The following is a 21,193-nucleotide window of genomic DNA, read 5'->3' as shown; positions in this document are numbered from 1 at the left end:
AAAAAGGTTGGGTTGGGCGTGTTGCTGGGTTGCGGGGATAGGGCGGAGGTGTGGCCTTAGGTAGGGTGCTCTTTCCAAGGGCCGGTGCAGACTCGATGGGCCAAATGGCCTCCTTCTGCACTGTAAATTCTATGTAGGTAAAGGGCCTAAATCTTCCCAAGGGAGCCCTTTTTAATCACTTGCCTGTATTGACTGGTTCACTTAGGAGTCTTCAGCAACTGCCTGTGGTCGTCAAGAAGTTACAACCTTTAAGACAACAGTTGTTTTTCTGGCTAGAGAGACGTATGCAATGGTGATCTACAGGGTTGAGGATTAGGAGAGCTGCTCTTTTTGATACGTATCAGTAACCTGGATTTGGGTTTCATTACAGGACATAATATCAAAGTTTGCAGAAAATATGAGACTTGGAAACACAGAAATAGCAGACTTCAAGGAGCGGCATGGACAGACTGGTAAAAAGGGCAGACACATCATATAACAATAATAATCTTTATTGTCACAAGTAGGCTTACATTACATTGCAATGAGGTTACTGTGAAAAGCCCCTATTCACCACATTCCGGCACCCGTTCGGGTACACAGAGGGAGAATTCAGAATGTCCAAATTACCTAATAGCACGTCTTTCGGGACGAAAAGGAAGCACACAGAGGAAACCCACGCAGACACGGGGAGAACGTGCAGACTCCGCACAGACAGTGACCCAGCGGGGAATCAAACCTGGGACCCTGGCGCTGTGAAGCCATAGTGCTAACCACTGTGCTACCATGCTGCCTTTATGCTTGTAGCTGGCATCCTGGCACGGGTACTGCTTATTGGCACCACTGATGTTATATTTTTTATTGGCACAATTTCAATGCAAAACAAAATTCAGCAGTAACCAGTTGGCCCCACCTGTGCGAAGTTCAGGAAGAAGAGTTGATTGTGGTTCAGATTGACACCAGGCAGCAGGCCATCCTTCCCACTTTTCTTCACGTGCAATTGGTAAGCCTGCAAAACGTAAATTCAAGGTGACAGATTAGAAACTACGACACAGATCGGGAATGCTGAAAATGCACAGGGCGAGTGTGCCTGAAAGGAAGAGAGAAGAGGCAGAGAGGGAGAATCATAGAATTTACACTGCAGAAGGAGGCCATTCGGCCCATTGAATCTGCACCGGCCCTTGGAAAGAGCACTCTACCTATCCCCACGCCTCCACCCTATCCCCGTAACCCAGTAACCTCACCCAACCTTTTTGGACACTAAGGGCAATTTATCATGGCCAATCCACCTAACCTGCACATCTTTGGACTGTGGGAGGAAACCGGAGCACCCGGAGGAAACCCACGCAGAAACGGGGAGAAGGTGCAGACTCCGCACAAACAGTGACCCAAGCCGAGAATCGAACCCCGGACCCTAGAGCTGTGAAGAGATAGATCAAATGCTCAGGGTTGTCCCTCCCACAGGGCACCTGAAGCACTAACTTATCTTTTTCTCTCTCAGCTGCCTATCGACAGAGCAAAATATTTCCTCTCCTCACCATGCATTTCTAAACAAAGTGAGGAGATATTCAGCCAATTCTATCTTGCTGTCCTTTCATTTGAATGGGGGGAGGGGGGGGGGGGGGGGGGGGGGGGGGGGGAGTTGCTGTGGGCCCAGTTTCCGGCAACGTGCTCCCTGCCAAACCATTTGCTTCAATGTTTACATGTCAAGGAAGTGGGCGAAGTGGCAAGTTGCCCATTAGTGGGCGAAGAAACTGGCAAGGTCACAGAAGTGGACAGAGAGCCTGCCAATCTTGGTGCTAATCACGTTGTTAAAAGGCTGCTGACATGATTAGTTGCAAGTCTCAAATTTCTGTAGAAGGTTTAATGGGTAATTAATGCGCTAACCCAACATGTTCTTGAAGATAACGGGAAGGCAAAGGATGAGAAGCGGTTTGTGCAAAGCAAACAGCCGAACAGTGCAGATCGCTCAGGAAATCCTGGAGATTTGCAGGGTTCAACATATTACTTAATCCCCTGAAGTTGCTGGCAGATTTGCACATGGAATCGCAGCTTGTGTCATTAACACATTATTAACTCAGAAAGATTTAGTCTAGTAAATATTTTACAGGGAATACAAGTTCAATTCCCACTTAATTATCGCAAACATAGGGCTGGATTTTATGGGATGTTTTGGTTTCCGCTCCCCTCTGCCAGCTAAAAGTGGGGAGGAGGGGGTGAAGAGGTTGGAAGGAGGGTGGTCAACGAGGGTGGCCCACTTGATTTTAGAGGCTGATCTGCTTCTTTTTAATATGGGGAGCCATGTTAATCGCTTTAAAGATGAGACTTGAGCCTCATTCTTGGCAGCAAGTCCTGCCTCAGAGAGTTGCTGGCCAATCAAAGGGCTGGTAGTTCCGTAGTCCCAGGAGTACCCACCAGGAGAAGTGGGATTATCGGCAGTCTCACCGAATTGAGGAGCCCAGGTAAATCCAGGACTGGGGGTTTCAGTTAAGGAAGTGGAGGACATTGCGCGTCTGGGTTCAAGAGCTCAAGAGGCCAGGGGGTTAACGATGACCCATAAGAATCTCTAACCTTTATTATTGTCACAAGTTGGCTTACATTAGCACTGCAATTAAATTCCTGTGAAAATCCCCTAGTCGCCACACTCCGGCGCCTGTTCGGGTACACTGAGGGAGAATTCAGAATATCCAATTCACCTAACAGCACGTCTTTCTGGACTTCTGGGATCATAGAATTTACAGTGCTGAAGGAGGCCATTCGGCCCTTTGAGTCTGCACCAGCCCTTGGAAAGAGCACCCTGCCCAAGCCCACACCTCCACCCCATCCCCGTAACCCCACTTAACCTTTTTGGACACTAAGGGCAATTTAGCATGGCCAATCCACCTAACCTGCACATCTTTGGACTGTGGGAGGAAACCGGAGCACCCGGAGGAAACCCACGCAGACAATGGGGAGAACGTGCAGACTCCGCACAGACAGTGACCCAGTGGGAATCGAACCTGGGACCCTGGCGCTGTGAAGCAACAGTGCTATTCACTGTGCTACCATGCCGCCCTTGAAGTGAGGAGGGGTGAAGTTCTTTGAAGGCCGAAGACAGGAGATTTCCGCAAAGACGACCCATTTCCTATCCTGACATAAGCCCAAGCAACTAAAGCTGCTGTGCTTTCCGCATGATACAGACCACCCCCCCCCCACCCCACCCCACCCCCCCACCCACCCCCACCCCGTCCCCCCCATTGCACGTAAAATACCAGCGGGGACAAGGACAAGATTAGCCACTCATTGGCTATTTAAGGGGTCAATAGACTTAAGCATGGATTTTCGGTCAAAGCAGCTGCTGAGAGAAGAGATGCTCCCAATTTCATGGTGAATACAGACAATGTTTGATAGTCCACCCAGCCTCTGCCCTGCCCCCTGTAAGTCAGGTATTAGGAAGGCCACCCAATAGATTTCACATGCCCCCTTCCACAAGTGGGGGAAGCACTAAATCCAACCCATAGAGTGACATGAGAGCAATTTTCCTCTCGAGTGTGGTGCAGCTCAGTCTGCGTCATGCGGCGAATGATATTTCAGCCAGCTAACTACTGCCTTTGACAGAGTTCCAGCAGCCTGCACTGTTAACGTGCCAAATCACTGCAAAGTGATACCAATGCACAAATTGAACAGCTGATCCTGTTTCCACATTAGGTTGACACAGATTGCATGCTTAGCAACTGACACAGGCTGAACAGAGTAACTTGAGGGGAAATGTATTTATAACCAAAGAATTCACTTTCAATTTCATCTCTTTACCCCTTTTTCTCCTCCTTCAATACACTCTGTAAAATCTACTTCTTTGACCTTGCTTTTGATCATATCTCCCTATGTGGCTTGGTGTCAAATTGTGTTTGACATTTGGTCCTGTGGAGTGCGTTGGGAGGGTTCACTATGTTAAAGATAAACACAAGTATTTGTTTACAGAAGGCAAAGAGGCTCCCTCACCTTGTAGGCTTGTCTGATGCCTCCATTGTCTGCAATGTTCTCGCCCAGTGTATTAATTCCACTCAGCTGCAATTTGATAAGCAAAAACATAACACAGATCACATTAGCAAATGCAGTGGAATCCAGGACTGTTCACCTTGGGGGTGTTAATGAGTCCGTGTCTCGATGGATATTGAAGTAATGTGGTTCTGTTCTGCATTGGCGAAAGCCTCCTTAACACAAAGTGGATGGAGGAACGTTGACTGTGTGGTTCAGTGGGCAGTGCACGGCTCACAGCTTCTGGCAATGTGGAGAGAGCATTTTCAAACCGGCGTTGTTCATGAATAAACCACCTGGCGCATTACCTGTACCATTTGTGGAAGTTACGTTAAAGCTGTATAAAGTTCTGGGGAGACCTGGGTAATTTCTGGGCACTGCACCTCAGCAAGGATATTGTGGCCTCAGAGGGCCACAGTGAGAATTTACCGAAATCATATCACGCTGAAAGGGTTGAACCGTAAGGTCAGCTTGAATAGAGGAGGTTGTATATGAAAGGTTAAGGAGTGATCTAATTGAGCTGCTGAAGATGATCGACCCAATTAATAAGACTGGTTGGGGAGAAACCGTTTCTTGTGTTGGAGACCCCAGAACGAGCAGGCATTGATGTACCATCAATTCGACTCAAGACACATTTAGGATCCGAACTGTGGCTTTAATCAGCGAGTTGTTAGCCCGGTGGTCGACTACAGAGAATGGCCGGCCGCCGGGAACTCTGGGTACTTATACCCCGCCTCGGAGACGGGGCCTACTTGCCTCTCGACCAACTGGAGAGCAGTCACATGACTAGTCCCAACCAATCGGACGAGAGGCACATGACCAGCCAGAGCCAATGGGAAGCCAGTGCTCTGCACCAATGGCAGTGCTCATATCCATACCACCACAGGCATATTAAAATTAGAGGCGATGTCAGGAAGCATTTCACACAAATGGCAATGGGAACTTTGACACCTGCCTCCGGGAAAGCTGCTGAGGTCGAGGGCCAGTTGAAAATTTTAAAACTCGAGTTTAGTCAGTTTTTGTAAGATAAGGGAATTAAGGATTTTGCAATCGAAGCAGGTAAGTAGAGTTAAAATTCAGATTTCCCGTGATCTACATGAAGGGCTTAAGTGTTAACGATGGAGTTGTGCTACGATAGGATACATACTTTAAATTGGTAATTAAGCACAGCAATTAAGGGAAGAATTAGGAAATCATGGCAAGACTGTATAAACCAGTTCATGCTGGATGCCTGGGAGAGTCTCTGACTCTGCTGTCTTGAAAGATACCTGTTTTAAGGTATAGGCTTGTTTAGACTAATTCCTGCTCAACATATAATTATTTGAGTTAACATCAAGGACTGAATGGCCTCTTTTTGTTCAAATGTTCCCAGCAAAAAGCACGCAAAGTAAATTAAGAGTTTCATATGGGAACAGCTATGCAGAGTTGTGGTGAGATTCTGTTTCATAGAATCATAGAATCCCTATAGTACAGAAGGTCATTCGGCCCATCCAGTCTGCACTGAACCTCTAAAAGAGCACCCCACCCAGACCCACACCCCCGCCCTAACCCCTTCACCCCACCTAACCTTTGGAGTCTATGGGGCAATTTTGAATGGCCAATACACACGACCTGTACATCTTTGGACTGTGGGAGGAAAACACGAAGGAAACCCACGCAGACACTGAGAGAACATGCAAACTCCAGACAGTCACCCAAGGTCGGAATTGAACCTGGGCCCCTGGCAGTGTGTGGCGGCAGTGCTAACCACTGTGCCGCAAATGCGGCGAATCGTAAAGGCTGCCGTGAAGCTGGCCGTGTTTCACGGCAGCTTCCACGCCCCCTCCCGGAACCCGATTCTCCCCCCCGGGCGGGGCTAGCAGCGGGGCCCCGTGAAGCAAGGCATCGCGGACTTAGCGACCATCGCTAAGTCCGCGCACCAAGCGTCACGCCGGCTGACGCGCACGATGACGTCAGCCGCGCATGCGCGGGGCCGTCATCTCCCTCGGCCGCCCCGCGGACTGATCCTGCAGGGCGGCGGAGGGAGAAAGAGTGCGTCCGTTACGGACACACTGCCCGCGATCGGTGGGCACTGATCCCGGGCCCATGCCCCCCTTGGCACGGCCGTGGTACTGCCGTGCCAATCGGGGCCCTGGATGCCCAGAACGGGCATGTTGCGGCTGTTTTTACGACGGCAGCAAGCAGGTGTGTTTGCTGCCGTAAAAACGGTCGTAAAGGCCTGGGCATTCGGCCCATCGGCCTGGGGAGAATCGCTGTTCGCCGTAAAAAACGGCGAGCAGCGATTTCTGTCGTGGGGCGGGCGTGGGATGGGGAGAATAGTGGGAGGGCGTGAAAAATGTCGGGGACTACTATAAGTGAAGTGGCAAGGCTGGCCACCTCTCCAGGATAGACATAAAGCACAATCATAGAACATAGAACAGTACACCACAGAACAGGCCCTTCGGCCCTCAATGTTGTGCCGAGCCATGATCACCCTACTCAAACCCACGTATCCACCCTATACCCGTAACCCAACAACTCCCCCCCTTAACCTTACTATTAGGACACTACGGGCAATTTAGCATGGCCAATCCACCTAACCCACACATCTTTGGACAGTGGGAGGAAACCGGAGCACCCGGAGGAAACCCATGCACACACGGGGAGGACGTGCAGACTCCGCACAGACAGTGACCCAGCCGGGAATCGAACCTGGGATCATGTAGTGGGGAAATATTTTTTGCCAGCAGGTTTTGGGAAGGCAGGAATTCCGATAAGGCAAAGATAGAAGTGAATCTGCAATCGCAACTTCAAAAGGAAAGGCTGAACAGATCAGGGGTAGAGGGACGGGTCAGGGTGCATTAAAAAACCATGAAATTTGGACACATACCAAAGAGTTGAACTCAAAGATACGAAATGGGCTCCAAAATCAATGAAGAAAATGTTAAATGTCAGTCCTGCTTTACCTTACTGTGATTCCCAGTCCATTTCAGTAGTATCACAAATGATTCCGTCCCAAGCTCTACTGCCCATGATTTGAGAAATTAGTGGTGGCAGCATCGACCAACAATAACATTTGTGATTGTGTTCTAACCAGACCTTAGGACTCTCATTTTAATGCATTAATTATGCCTTTGCTGGTTTCAGGAGTGCCGATTGCTCAGATCAAGGCCATCTCCAAATTACTTACGGACATTTGCCTAAAGTGATTTTTTTTTTCATCCTGATTCAGGTCTTCTAACACAGGAAATTGACATTTGTACACTCCACGTCCTGGACTGATGGCTGAGCCAGAAAACTACAGTCAGGAATTTGCACCTAGCTGTCTGTTCAACCATACTTCCAGTGAGGTTCAGGCTCTGCAGGAAATGCTTGATTTATGTCAACATTTGGGATTAGGCTGGGTGGGAGGATGAAGGGGAAGTGGTTGAAAAGGTTTAGGGACAAGGTAGTTAAGTTAATCATGGAGGATAATTGCTGGTGGATTGGTCGCACCAAATGTCTGGTTTGCATTTCCAAGTTTTGTATATTTATTTAGCCACTTGCAAAGAGCTTTGCTTCAACAACTACATTTCCATGCTCAGACACACTTCCTAAGTTGCTAACTGCTCGCCAGTAGCTCAGTAAAGTGGGTCATGCGCACCAGCATTGGAAGGCGAGTGTCAGGAGATAATTTGACCAGGACTTGGGAAGGGGAGAAATCTTGTTTTCCGGAACAAGTGAGCAGACAGTATTCTGTTGGTAAAATCAGCTTTGGGCGGGATTCACCCCTACCCGGCTGGGCGGGGGGTCCCGGCGAGACGGAGTGGCGTGAACCACTCTGGCATCGGGCCGTCCCAAAGGTGCGGAATCTTCTGCACCTTCAGGGGCTAGGCCCGCCCCGGAGTGATTGGTGACCAGCCGGCCGGCGGGAAAGGGGCTTGGCGCCACGCCAACCGGCGCCAAAGGGCCTCCGCCGGCCGACGCGAGTTGGCGCATGCCCGGGAGCGCGAGCTTGTGCTGGCATCATCCCCACGCATGCGCAGAGGGATTCCCTTCCGCACTGGGAATGGCGGAGGACCACGGCCTCCGGTGCGGAAGGATTGAATGCCCCCCACGGCACAGGCCCGCCCATGGAGCGGTGGGCCCTGATCGTGGGCCAGGCCACCTCCCGGAGCCAGATCCCCCCGCGCCCCCCCAAGAATCCCGGAGCCTGCCCTTGCCGCCAGGTCCCGCCGGTAAGGCACCTACTCTAATTTATGCCGGCGGGACTTCGGCCCATCGCAGGCCGGAGATTTCAGGCAGCCCGGCGTCCATTGAGTCGCGTCGGACCCCGCCATTCTCTGAGGCGGGCGGCGCAACTCACGCCGGGCCGGTTTTTGGGGCGGCGGGAGGATTAGGAGGACGGCGGGGGCGGGATTCACGCCGACCCCCTGCAATTCTCCCACCCAGGGCAGGGTCAGAGAATCCCGCCCTTTGTCTTTCAACTGGCTAAGTGTAGCATCCATAATGGGTGATATGAGTGAATCCAACACCGCCAAGTATCAAAATCAGAGTTGCGTGACCATAGCAGCCCTTCAGGTAATTCTAGAACATAAGAACTAGGAGCAGGAGTCAGCCATCTCACCGTTCGGGCCTGCACCACCATTCAATGAGATCATGGTTGACCTTTTGTGGACTCACCTCCACTTTTCCGCCCGAACCCTTTATTCCTTTATTCTTCAAAAAACTATCTATCTTTGTTTTGAAAACCTTTAATGAAGGGTCCTCAACTGCTTCACTGGGCAGGGAATTCCATAGATTCACAACCCTTTGGGTGAAGAAGTTACTCCTTAGCTCAATCCTAAACCTACTTCCCCTTATTTTGAGGCTATGTCCCCTAGTTCTGCTTTCACCCACCAGTGGAAACAACCTGCCCACATCTATCCTATCTATTCCCTTCATAATTTTATATGTTTCTATAAGATTCCCCACATCCTTCTAAATTCCAACAAGTAGAGTCCAACGAGTAAAGTCCAACGAGTACAGTATGGACTGGATGGTTCGAATGGTCTATTTCTGTGCTGTGGAAACCAATGGGAATCAGAACAGATAAAGCAGACGTTTCTAACTTGTTGACATACATGTTGTCCACCTGCCAAATCCCATGTGAAGTTCCCATACTCATTCACTATGCATTGTGAAAGGTCTTTGAAGTTCCTGGCTGATTGTTTAGTCCACCAGTCCATGAGGTTTCCTTCTTTGTCAAAGTTACGACCTGTATGAGGTACACAGATGGGGTCTGTTAGAACTACAGCTGGCGGTAAACCCACAATCTGTCCTGCTTAAAATTAATTGGTAAGTCTTACCATTGTCATCGAATCCATGAGTGATTTCGTGACCAATAACCATGCCGATAGCACCAAAGTTCAACGCACTTGGCTGTCCTTTTCCAAAGAAGGGTGGCTGAAGGATGCCAGCTGGGAAAACTGGCACAAAACAAAGTTTGGTTAATTGCCCAATAAAAAGGCTGTTTCAATTTCCTCATCTTGAACATTCTTGAGCAAACCAGCCATTGTGACCTGCAAAAACCCCGCTTGCGCCGTCTGCTCTCTTGTGCTAGGGCCTGTGCACGTTTACTTCGAACTTAACAATGCCTGCTTTGCTTCAGATAGTGTCCCAGGGGATTTTACAGCTGCTTGAAAAGGCAGGTGGGACGTTGGTGTGACATCTCCTGTGAAAGGCGACACCTCCAGCAAGTGTAGCACCCCCTCAGTACTGCACCAAAGTCACAACTTGGGTTGCATGTTCAAGTCTCTGAAGTTGGGCTGAGTGTTACCTACTGAGCTATGACTAACACCACGACCAAAGCTAATTAATTTATCTGAAATGATTTTGCGATGGATTATAAAATAATATTCATTATGGCAAAGGCTGAGGGGTGACCCGATATATACCATTCATGTTTATGAAACAATTTAATAACGTACTTGCAAAGATTTATACACTGAGGCTGGGTCCCAAATGGAGTCAGGAATATAAGAAAGTCGCTATATCCAACAGGGAAGTTTCTGACTCAGAAACAGAATGTTAACCACTGAGCCAAATCTGAAACCATGACCAGAAGTTTAGAGTGTTTTCAAGGCCTGGAAGCTCCAAACTGTTTTTATAAACTCTGGGCCGTCAATTGGCTCAGAGCAGGACCTTCGCCCAATCTGGATGGCCAGTGGCTGTCCAGTCTCAGAAGCACCAAGAGTGGCAGGAGTGGCAGTCAACCTCTCAAAAGGGTCGCTAATGTAGCTGGGTGAAAGTTGAGTAGGCGAGTTTTGCAAGAGCCTGCCAGACATTGGGGGGGGGGGGGGGGGGGGGGGGTAGGGGTCTATGAGGGGATAATGAAGGTGGGGAGGGAGGGGGAGGGGAGGAGGACGGGTGAAGGGCCTCTGGTGGGCACAGGACATCTGATCAACAGAAACCCCAATCTTCTCAGCCAACAACAAGGCTGCTGTGATTCACCGGGAGGCCCTGTCAATTGGCATGGGTGCATCCTGCTGAACCAAAACAGCAGCGGTGAGTGGGGGGCCTCTGGGAGCCATTAATTGGCAACTGTTTGGCCTCATTTGGCCCGGAGACTGCCCTACGTTTCCCTCCCCACCTCTCTCTCTCTCTCTCACACACAATCTCTCTCTCCTCCCCCCCCCCCCCCGCCACTGATACAATACCAGTGGCAGCGGGCCGAAGATGGGCATGTAACCCGATTACATGCTCCTCACCCTGACTCTTATCCCACTCCCAGGGGAGTGTGGAGTGCAGGGGAGGGGGTGGAACATGAAAGTGTGGCCTTTGTACTGGGAGATCATCTGTCTGCTGTCTCCACAGGAGTAATGTGAATTAAGAAGGAATGAAGAGCGAAGAAGGAAAGAAAGTGATGAAACAATGAAGATTGGAAAGTAAAAGGGTGCAGAAATTTTGACAAGGGATGCTCAGCAGTATTGATATTAATTTCAATAGTCAATTAAATCAAATACACTTTACTATCCATTAATGGCCAAAAGACAAGAATTGCAAGTGCAGAGAATTAGGAATTATAAGGCAAACCAGAAGAAGTTAAGTATGCAGACTAATACAGATAGTGTGGCATATATAATTTTCTTGCTCAAATGGAGGGGTATGTAGCTATTTGGATGAATGTAAAGTTGCGTGACAAATGAATGCTCCATTGTTGTCTGTAACTTAAGCAGTCTAATACATTCATACCCAATCTCACCTCACTAAAGTTATTTTTAGTGAGCCGACTGGAGGTTTTGAGAGGCACCTGTGATAGACTGCTTGCCCGAGCAATTGCCAATGCCCAGATTATGCAGTCGTATGATTAGATACTGGTCTGTACAAGGTGCGCATCGGAACACGACCTTCAAACCACCGATAGAAGTGAGCAGTCCGGCTGAGGAGATAATCTAAGGCGGAACCAAAACTAAACATTACAAACTCTGCACGTGGTGTCCACTTTTGGATCAGGTCCTTTACTATTGGTGAAAAATCCACATGTCCATGTTTGCCTCCATCAGGGAAACAGTGCATTTTCTTTTAAATTGGAAACATTAGCAGCAAAATACGTCTGTGTAATGGGCGCCATGGTGACTGGGATATAATAACTGAATTAGAGACCAATTTTCTCTGATGGAGCTATTTTCCAATTATAGTTTCCTTTGATTCTTGCATGTTGCAGTGTTCTCAACGTCACACCAGCAGTTTCAATTATAGCTGCCTCATTACCATCCTTCCCATTAGCTGGAAAAGATGAGGTACATTTCGCAGAAATGCTAGATTTATTCCGTAGGCCCCAGTTGCAGAAAAAGGTTTGAATGCGGAGTGCGCAACTTGCATTTATATAGCGTCATTACTCAAATGAAATGCCTCAAGGCGTTTCACAGACACATAATCAGACACAAACTGTCACCAAGCTAGAGGATTGGATTGGATTTGTTTATTGTCACGTGTACCGAGGTACAGTGAAAAGTATTTTTCTGCGAGCAGCTCAACAGATCATTAAGTACATGGGGAGAAAAGGGAATAAAAGAAAATATACAATAGGGTAACATAAGGTATACAATGTAACTACATAAGCACCGGCATCAGATGAAGCATACAGGGTGTAGTGTTAATGAGGTCAGTCCATAAGAGGGTAATTTAAGAGTCTGGTAACAGCGTGGAAGAAGCTGTTTCTGGGTCTGTTTGTGCGAGTTCTCAGACTTCTGTATCTCCTGCCCGTTCGAAGAAGTTGGAAGAGTGAGTAAGCCGGCTGGGAGGGGCTTTGATTATGCTGTCTGCTTTCCCAGGCAGCGGGAGGTGTAAATGGAGCCAATGGATGGGAGGCAGGTTCGTGTGATGGACTCTCTGAAGTTTCTTGCAGTCCTGGGCTAAGCAGTTGCCATACCAGGCTGTGATGCAGCCAGATAGGATGCTTTCTATGGTGCATCTGTAAAAGTTGGTAAGGGTTAATGTGGACATGCTGAATTTCCTTAGTTTCCTGAGGACGTATAGGCGCTGTTGTGATTTCTTGTTGGTAGCGTCGACGTGGGTGGACCAGGACAGATTTTTGGAGATGTGTGCGCCTAGGAATTTGAAACTGCTAACCATCTCCACCTCGGCCCCGTTGATGCTGACAGGGGTGTGTACAGTACTTTGCTTCCTGAAGTCAATGACCAGCTCTTTAGTTTGCTGGCATTGAGGGAGAGATTGTTGTCGCTGCACCACTCCACTAGGTTCTTTATCTCCCTCCTGTATTCTGACTCGTCATTATTTGAGATCCGGCCCACTATGGTCGTATCGTCAGCAAACTTGTAGATGGAGTTTGAACCAAATTTTGCCATGCAGTCATGTGTACAGGGAGCAGAGTAGGGGCTAAGTACGCAGCCTTGCGGGGCCCCGGTATTGAGGACTATTGTGGAGGAGGTGTTGTTGTTCATTCTTACTGATTGTGGTCTGTTGACATTAGCACTTATGAAAACTAACCCACTCACAGAGGTCAATTTGAAGGAGTGTATATGAGGAGGAGGGAGAGGTAGAGAGGCGGAAAGGTAAGGGATGGAAGGCCTTGGAAGCTGAAGTCAAGACTCCCAATGATAGAGCGCTGAAAATCAGGGATGGGCAAGCAGCCAGAATTGAGGCAGCACAGATATTTTGCGAGGTCGGCGATTTGGAAGAGGTTACAGAGATGAGGAATGGCGAGGAGGTTGGGAGATTGAACACTGAGGATGAGGACTTTAACTTTTGAAGCATCAATGGACTGGGAGCCAATGTAGATGGGTGGGCATAAGGGCGATAGGTGCACAGGACTTAGCACGTGTTAGATTATGGGCCCAGACATTATTGAGTTTAACTGTGATGGAGCCTCTTTCACAACTCTGTGTGTCAAATAGATTGCGGCATCTCACTATTGTGGGTGCATTTGGACAATGGTTGGTTGGGTAAGATCATTAAGCCAAGGCCCCATTTGCCATCTGAGGTGTATGATCATTGAAGATCCAATGGTTATGTTTGAAGAAGAGCAGAACAATTCTTCCTGATGTCCTAGCCAACATTTCCCTTTCCAACAATACCTACAGGAGTTTATCTGGTAATTTATCAAATTGCCATTTGTGGGAGTTGGCTATGCATAAAATGGCTGATGAATTTCCCATATTCCCACAGGGAACACACTTTAAAAGGTTTTCACTGCCTGTAAAGTGACGAGAGACATCCTGAGTTCATGAAAGGTGCTATATAAATGCAACTTGCCTCTTTCTTTAACTTTGTAAATAGGTTTGTGAAAGTTGACAGTGTGCAATTGTAAGCACTTTTTAATAGACAAGATTTCCCCCATTGTGATTATTTTTTGTTTGTGATCTTGTTGATTTTAATCTCTTCAACCAGGCTGCCAGGCAATCTGACATCCTCCCCCAGAGACACATGAATCCAGGTTATGGTTTTCTTCGATGCAATTCCTTAACTGGCCATAGGTGGAGCAGTTTAAGAATAGCCTGTAACATGACTGGTGGAAAATTGACGGATAAAGTATGTCCTCACTTAGTGTTCCATAGAAACGTAGAAAATAGGAGTACGAGGAGGCCATTCGGCCCTTCGGGCCGTCTGCATCATTTATCATGATCATGGTTGATCATCCAACCCAATAGCCTAATCCCCTTTCCCCCCATATCCTTTGATCCGCTTCACCCTAACTGCGTGGGGCTAGGAGAATCGCCGCAACCACGCCACGACGCCAGCGCGCAATTCTCCGAGGTGCGGAGAATCGGCGCCATTTGCGCTGGCCTGTTTGGTGCGGCGTGGCCGTGGGCTGCTGGAATCGGCGGGGCCGTTGATTCTCCGGCCGGGATGGGTTGAGCGGCCGCGCGGATACGACAGATGAGTCGGGGCTGGCGCGCTAATGAAGTCCTTCGCGCATGCGCAGGTTGGGGCGGCGCCCATTTGGCGATGCGAAAGGAGGCTGGAGCAGCATGAACCGCTCCAGCACCGTGCTGGCCCCCTGTGGAGGCCAGAAATGGTTGAACCAGGGCCCAGTTTCACGACGGCGTTCACGACGGCGCGAACACTTGGGCTCCATATCGGAGAATCGCCCCCAAGATGTTTTGGCCTCAACTACTTCCTGTGATAACAAATTTCACAGGCTCACCATTCTCTGGGTGAAGAAATTTCTCCTCTGGTTCTGGACACACCCGCCATCGAGAACATCCTTCCTGCATCTACCCTGTCCAGTCCTGTTAGAATTTTATTTACATATTTTTATGAAGGCATTTAATGATAAACATCACATAAAACCACAACCAAGATGAAAAAGATAACCCACAGATAACGAACAGGAGAACACATTGTAACTCAATAAACAGGATGAAGGCGGTGACTAGTGGTGTGCCTCAGGGGTCTGTGCTGGGACCACAATGTTTCACAATGTACATTAATGATCTGGAAGCAGGAACTGAAGGCACTGTTGCTAAGTTTGCAGATGCGATAACGATCTTTAGAGGGACAGGTAGTATTGAGGAAGCAAGGGGGCTGCAGAAGGATTTGGACAGGCGAGGAGAGTGGGCAGTGAAGTGGCAAATGAAATACAATGGAAAAGTGTGAGGTTATGCACTTTGGAAGGAGGAATTTAGTCTTAGACTATTTTAAAAATGGGGAAATGCTAAGGAAATCAGAAGCACAAAGGGATTTGGGAGTCCTTGTTTACGATTCTCTTAAGATTAACATGCCGGTGCAGACGGCAGATAGGAAGGCAAATGCAATGTTAGCATTCATGTCGAGAGCGCGAGAATACAAGAGCAGGGATGTACCTCTGATGCTGTATAAGACTCTGGTCAGACCACATCTGGAGTATTGTGAGCAGTTTTGGGCCCCGTATCTAAGGAAGGATGTGCTGGCCTTGGAAAGGGTTCAGAGGAGGTTCACAAGAATGATCCCTGGAATGAAGAACTTGTCGTTTGAGGGACGATTGTGGACTCTGGGTCTGTACTCAGAATTTAGGAGGATGAGGGGGGATCTTATTGAAACTTACAGGATACTGTGAGGCCTGGATAGAGTGGACGTGGAGAGGATGTTTCTACTTGTAGGAAAAACTAGAAGTAGAGGGCACAATCTCGGACTAAAGGGACGATCCTTTAAAACAGAGATGAGGAGGAATTTCTTCAGCCAGAGGGTGGTGAATCTGTGGAACACTTTACCGCAGAAGGCTGTGGGGGCCAAATCACTGAGTGTCTTTAAGACGGAGATAGATAGGTTTTTTATCAATAAGGGGATCGGGGTTAGGGGGAGAAGGCAGGATAATGGGGATAAGAAAAATATCAGCCATTATTGAATGGCGGAGCAGACTTGATGGGCCGAGTGACCTAATTCTGCTTCTATGTCTTATGGTCTTACGTTCTTATGATCTTAAATAACCAACAAGCACAACCCACTTCCCTGCCATAACCCCCCCCCCCCCCCCACCCCCCACTGCAGACACAACTGTCCTGGAAGACGTCCATGAACGGTTTCCATCTCCGGGCAAACCCTTCCATTGACCTCCTTAAGGCAAATTTACTTTTCTCCAGCCTGAGGAAATCCGCAAGGTCGCTCACCCACATCCCCGGTTTCAGAGAATCCGAGTACGTCCACCCCAACAGGACCGGCTCCAGGCTACCAGAGAAGCAAAGGTCAGAACCTCTGCCTCTCTCAGCCCCTGGACTCCTGGGTCTTCGGACACTCCAAACACTGGCCATTCTAGACTCGGAACCATCGTCACCCCCAGTACCTCCAACATCACCCCTTCCACATTCCCTGTAACCTCAGGCAGGCCCAAAACATGTGACCATGATTCGCTGCCCCCCCCCCCCCCCCCCCCCCCCCCCCCCCCCCCCCCCCCCCCCCCAACCCCCCCCCCCCCCCCTCCCCCCCACCCCCACCCACCACCCCCCCCCCCCCCCCCCCCCCCGCCCCCCCCCCCCCTGCAGGCCACCCACACCTATCATCGACCCCTTCAAAGAACTTTCTCATTCTAGCCCTATGGACAACCTTAAATTGGATGAGACTCAACCTGGTGCATGAGGAGGACCCCTTCACCCTCCTCAAAGGTTCCTCCCAAAACCCAGCCTCCAGCTCATCCCCCCCCAGCTCCTCCTCCCACTTTCGCTTAACTACTCCTTTTGGGGCTCCCTCGGAGTCCATCAATTCCTCATATACCTCTGACACCCTGCCCTCTTCAACCTCTGTCCTCGACAGCACCTTGTCCTTCAACCCCGGGGGCGGCAGATCAGGAAAGGGCGGCACCTGTTTTCTCACATAGTTCCGCATCTATAAGTATCGGTACCCGTTTCCGCTGGGCAACTCATACTCCTCTACCAGTCGTTCCAAACTCAGGGAGCTGCCCTCCATGAACAGATCTCCAAACCGCTCAATCCCCGCCTGCTGCCAACCCTGAAACCCCCCCGTCCAGTCCCCCCAGAGCGAACCTGTGATTCCCTCAGATTGGGTCCCAAACCAAGGCCCCCTCAAACCTCAAGTGCTTTGCCACTGTCCCCACACCCTCAGGACCGTCACTACTATCGGACTTGTGGAGTACCTGGCCAGCAAGAGCGGCAGAAGTGTTGTCAATAACGCTCGTAAACTGGTATCCTGACATGAGGCTGCCTCCATCCACTCTAATACCGACCCCTCTCCCACTACCCACTTCCTTAACATGGCTATATTTACGTCCCAATAATAATTCATTAAATTCCCCGCCCACACAAATTCCAATATCAACGAGTTAACCTTCCTGAAAAAGGCCCTGGGCATAAAAATTGGGACGTTCTGGAATGCAAACAAACGTCTCGGGTGCACAGTCATCTTTACGGACTGCACCCGCCCCACCAATGACGACGGAAGCACATCCCATCTTTTAAACTCATTCTTCAATTGCTCCACCAAACGAGCCAGAGTCAACTTGTGTAATTGCTCCCACCCCCGTGCCCCCTGAATACCTAAAACCCACCCGCAAGTACCTTAAACGGCAGCTTGCCGAGCCTCCTCTCCTGCCCTCTCACCTGAATCGGAAAGACTTCACTCTTTCCCATGTTTAATTTGTACCCCGAAAACCGGTTGAATTTCGCCAAAATATCCATGATACCCATAAGTATTCTAGCGGGTCTGATTTTTACAACAGGTCGTCCACATATAAGGACACCCTATGCTCCACCACCTCCCTGCACAATCCCTCTCCAACATCTAGACGCTCTGAGCGCATATTGCCAATGGCTCTATCGCCAAGGCGAAGTCCTGTTCGAATTTTATTGGTTTCTATGAGATTCCCCCTCATTCCTCTGAACTCCAGCGAATACAATCCTAACCGACTCAATCTCTTCTCATACGTCCATCCTGCCATCCCAGGAATCAGCCTGGTAAACCTTCACTGCACTCCCTCTAAAGCAAGAACATCCTTCCTCAGATAAGGAGACCAAAACGGCACACAATACTCCAGGTGTGGCCTTGCTAAGGCCTTGAATAATTGCAGCAATATTGTTATCGTTGAGCAACTGAAAAGTGCAACTTTAAATGAAATGATGTGAAGCGAATCAGATTTCCCCATTACCGACGTAAAAGCTGTAGTTAGGTTCTGTAGGACCTTTCTTGTCAGGGAAAAAAAAAATGAAAAGATTATACCCTGTAATTTGAAATGCTGCATATTTCTAAATTCCAATACTTGTAAATTAAATAACTTTAAAAATAAAACAACCCCCCCCTCAAACTTGCTAACTCAAGGAGTAGTTGAAATGAATAGTATTCAAGTATTGAAATGAAAGCTAAATAAATACACGAGGGAGAAGTGATTGGAAGCATTATCATAGAATTTACAGTGCAGAAGGAAGCCATTCGGCCCATCGAGTCTGCGCCCTGGAAAGAGCACCCTACCCAAGGTTAACACCTCCACCCTATCCCCATAACCCAGTAACCCCACCCAACACTAAGGGCAATTTTGGACACTAAGGGCAATTTATCATGGCCAATCCACCTAACCTGCACATCTTTGGACTGCGGGAGGAAACCGGAGTACCCGGAGGAAACCCACGCACACACGGGGAGGATGTGCAGACTCTGCACAGACAGTGACCCAGCCGGGAACCGAACCTGGGACCCTGGAGCTGTGAAGCGATTGTGCTATCCACAATGCTACCGTGCTGCCACCAATTATGCTGATAATTGCTGCCACCTATTATGCCGATAGGGTTTGATGAAGACGAATAGATGGAGCTTCATCCGAAGAATAAATGTCACTGTGGACCTTTTGGGCCAAATCCACTGTTTCTCTGCAGTACATTCAATATGCGATTTGATACAAATATCTAGTTCATGGTACTTTGGAGGTAATGTTTATTTCTAGGAAGATTAAGGTTTAACTGTAGAAAATGGAATGCAAGTAACTAAAACAGCTAGGAGTCTATTACAGTTACAAGGTTGGCAGAGTGGCATCCTGGCACTGCCCTGGGCCGCACTGTAGCAAAGTGGTTAGCACAGTTGCTTCACAACTCCAGGGTCCCAGGTCCGATTCCCGGCTTGGGTCACTGTCTGTGCGGAGTCTGCACGTTCTCCCCGTGTCTGCGTGGGTTTCCTCCGGGTGTTCCGGTTTCCTCCCACAGTCCAAAGATGCGCAGGGTAAGTGGATTGGCAATGCTAAATTGCCCCTTAGTGCCCCCCCCCCCAAAAGGTTAGGTGGGGTAACTGGGTTACGGGGATAGGGTGGAGGTGTGGGCTTAAGTAGCGTGCTCTCTCCAAGGTCCTGTGCAGACTCGATGGGCCAAATGGCCTCCACCTGCACTGTAAATTCTGAAAAATCGCTAATTCCACGTAAAAGTGTTTTCAGATATTGCTTGCTAAGTGCCAAGCTGGCATTGTAAACAGGGCGGTGATCGGGCGGGAGGGAGCGTGCCCTGCGCAGGTATGGGGGGATATTGGGAGGGCCGGGGACCCCCTTCTTGTGAGCTGGGGCTGGGGGGGGGGGGGGGGAGTAGCTTGGTTGGGGGCTCAAGAGATCTGGATGCCATTTAAAAATTACATGCTGACCTCTCACTCCATTGAGGAGTTCGGCGAGCGGAGCTCCTCAACGTAAAAACCCTGGCTAGGTGCGACCTGGTCGGGCAGTTCCCCAATGTGGCCCCCGCTCTGCTTGGATGGGCATTAGATAGTGGGCTGCGAGCCCCAGGAAAACTCCGGCTAATCTTGCGCTACGGGGCTCTGTCCCCATTCGGGTAGGTCACGTCCGATGTTTACACTGCTTGCAAAGAAGTGCAGGCCAAGGAGATGTTTTGTTTTTCAGAATTAGAGCCAAATTAGTTGAAAAGCATTCAGTGATTCCTGTGACTAGTCAAAGATATAAAGTAAGAAGGTTCCCTGGTTTCAATATATACGAGTGTTGTGCAGCGGGGGAATAAGTTATGCTGGAAGGTGCCTCAGGTAGCAGGCAGTTGGGGCTCAGAGAAATCCTGAGTAGCTGAGAAGATAGCAGAAGGTCGCTGGCTCTGGGCCAGACGGTTCAGGCTCAGAGAAGTCCTGGGACCCAGTTATAGCTCGGTGCTGTCGGGAAACTAGAGTTCAGAGAAAACCGGGGCAGTGCCAGTGTAGTGAAGCTGGTGGTCCATGAAAAAATTGGAAATGTGCTGGTAATTAGAATTGGGAGTACAGCTTTGTGAATCCCATGAAACACAACCTCAGGAGAAGCGGTCCAGCCACTGAGATATGAACAGTGCTTGAAGCAAGCAATTTGGAACAGCTTTTGAGGGAATTCAAGGGCTAAATCTTTGAAAATGGTGAGCTGAAATTCCTCTTAAAGGCGACACAATGGCGACACAATTGTGACACATGGTGGTCACTGACATCTGGGTAGGTGGCTGAGAAATCCATGGGATCTGCCTTGGTTGCATCTGTCATTTAACGCACACTGTGGTGTGTTCAAGCACAATTTTTCTGTGAATTCATATTTACCTCAACTTATTTCTGAATGTTAGGAGTATAAGATAGATATATCGTAAATTGATTTAATTCTCTGACTTTGTACAGTAAGCTGTACAATGTTTATTTTAAACTATGGATTCTTGCGACTTTGTCCTCCTAGTGGGTGGCTGGGATTTCAAATGTTATCTTCTTTAAATAAAAGGTTATTGATCCTTACAGGCTGGCAACAGATTCTACGTGGCAATCTCCCTTATAATTAAACCATGCATTGGCAGTCACTGTTCAAGATTACACTTGATGCCACTTACTTTAGGCAAAGTAGGAGTCCACCAGGATTATTGTCTAAATATTAGGCAGTGAATTCAGTCAGCCCTGAGGCAACGAAAACCCCTGCAGAAGATTGGTTTTGCTCACAGATGGGACCTGATGACTAGCTCAGCTCTCATTAGTGTCGCCAAGCACCAGACCTTCTGGAACCTTCTCTTAGTTGATCTGCTCAAACCAGTGAGAGCAGCTAAGAGTAATGCCTTCCGTACTTATGGGGAGTCATTAAACCAAGCAACCATCTGCTCTCGCAATAAAAAATATCCTACAGCGCTATTTGAAGAAGGGCAGGTGAATTCTTCCTGATCTCCTGTTAATACCTATCCCTCGATGAGTATCAGATTAGATGGTTATTTACGGCATTGATTTTGTGGTTAGGGCATACCTTTAATGTTGTAAGATGTGGAATTTGATATGACAGTGCATGTGTGTTGTTGAAGTGTTGAGTTCTGAAAAGTCTCGCGTACCCATCCTATGGTAT

The 21,193-nt window shown here is 48.8% G+C and overlaps 1 protein-coding gene across 3 annotated transcripts in view; it reads right to left on the bottom strand.

The window, feature by feature from the left end:
• LOC119976792 (neprilysin-like) overlaps nucleotides 1-21,193 on the bottom strand; it is a 235,698-nt gene that overhangs the window by 9,646 nt on the left and 204,859 nt on the right. For all 3 annotated transcript variants that reach the window (XM_038817578.1, XM_038817580.1, XM_038817579.1), the window contains 4 exons: nucleotides 9,303-9,422; nucleotides 9,078-9,211; nucleotides 3,961-4,026; nucleotides 893-988 (listed from right to left, as the gene is read on the bottom strand). In XM_038817578.1, coding sequence (XP_038673506.1) covers nucleotides 893-988; nucleotides 3,961-4,026; nucleotides 9,078-9,211; nucleotides 9,303-9,422 — 416 coding nt within the window. The remainder of the gene's footprint in view (nucleotides 1-892; nucleotides 989-3,960; nucleotides 4,027-9,077; nucleotides 9,212-9,302; nucleotides 9,423-21,193) is intronic.

The sequence above is a fragment of the Scyliorhinus canicula genome, chromosome 13, assembly GCF_902713615.1.
Source record: "Scyliorhinus canicula chromosome 13, sScyCan1.1, whole genome shotgun sequence".
Classification (NCBI taxonomy): Eukaryota; Metazoa; Chordata; class Chondrichthyes; order Carcharhiniformes; family Scyliorhinidae; genus Scyliorhinus; species Scyliorhinus canicula.
Note: the sequence above shows the minus strand (reverse complement) of the source record. Positions and strands in the feature narration are given on the sequence as shown.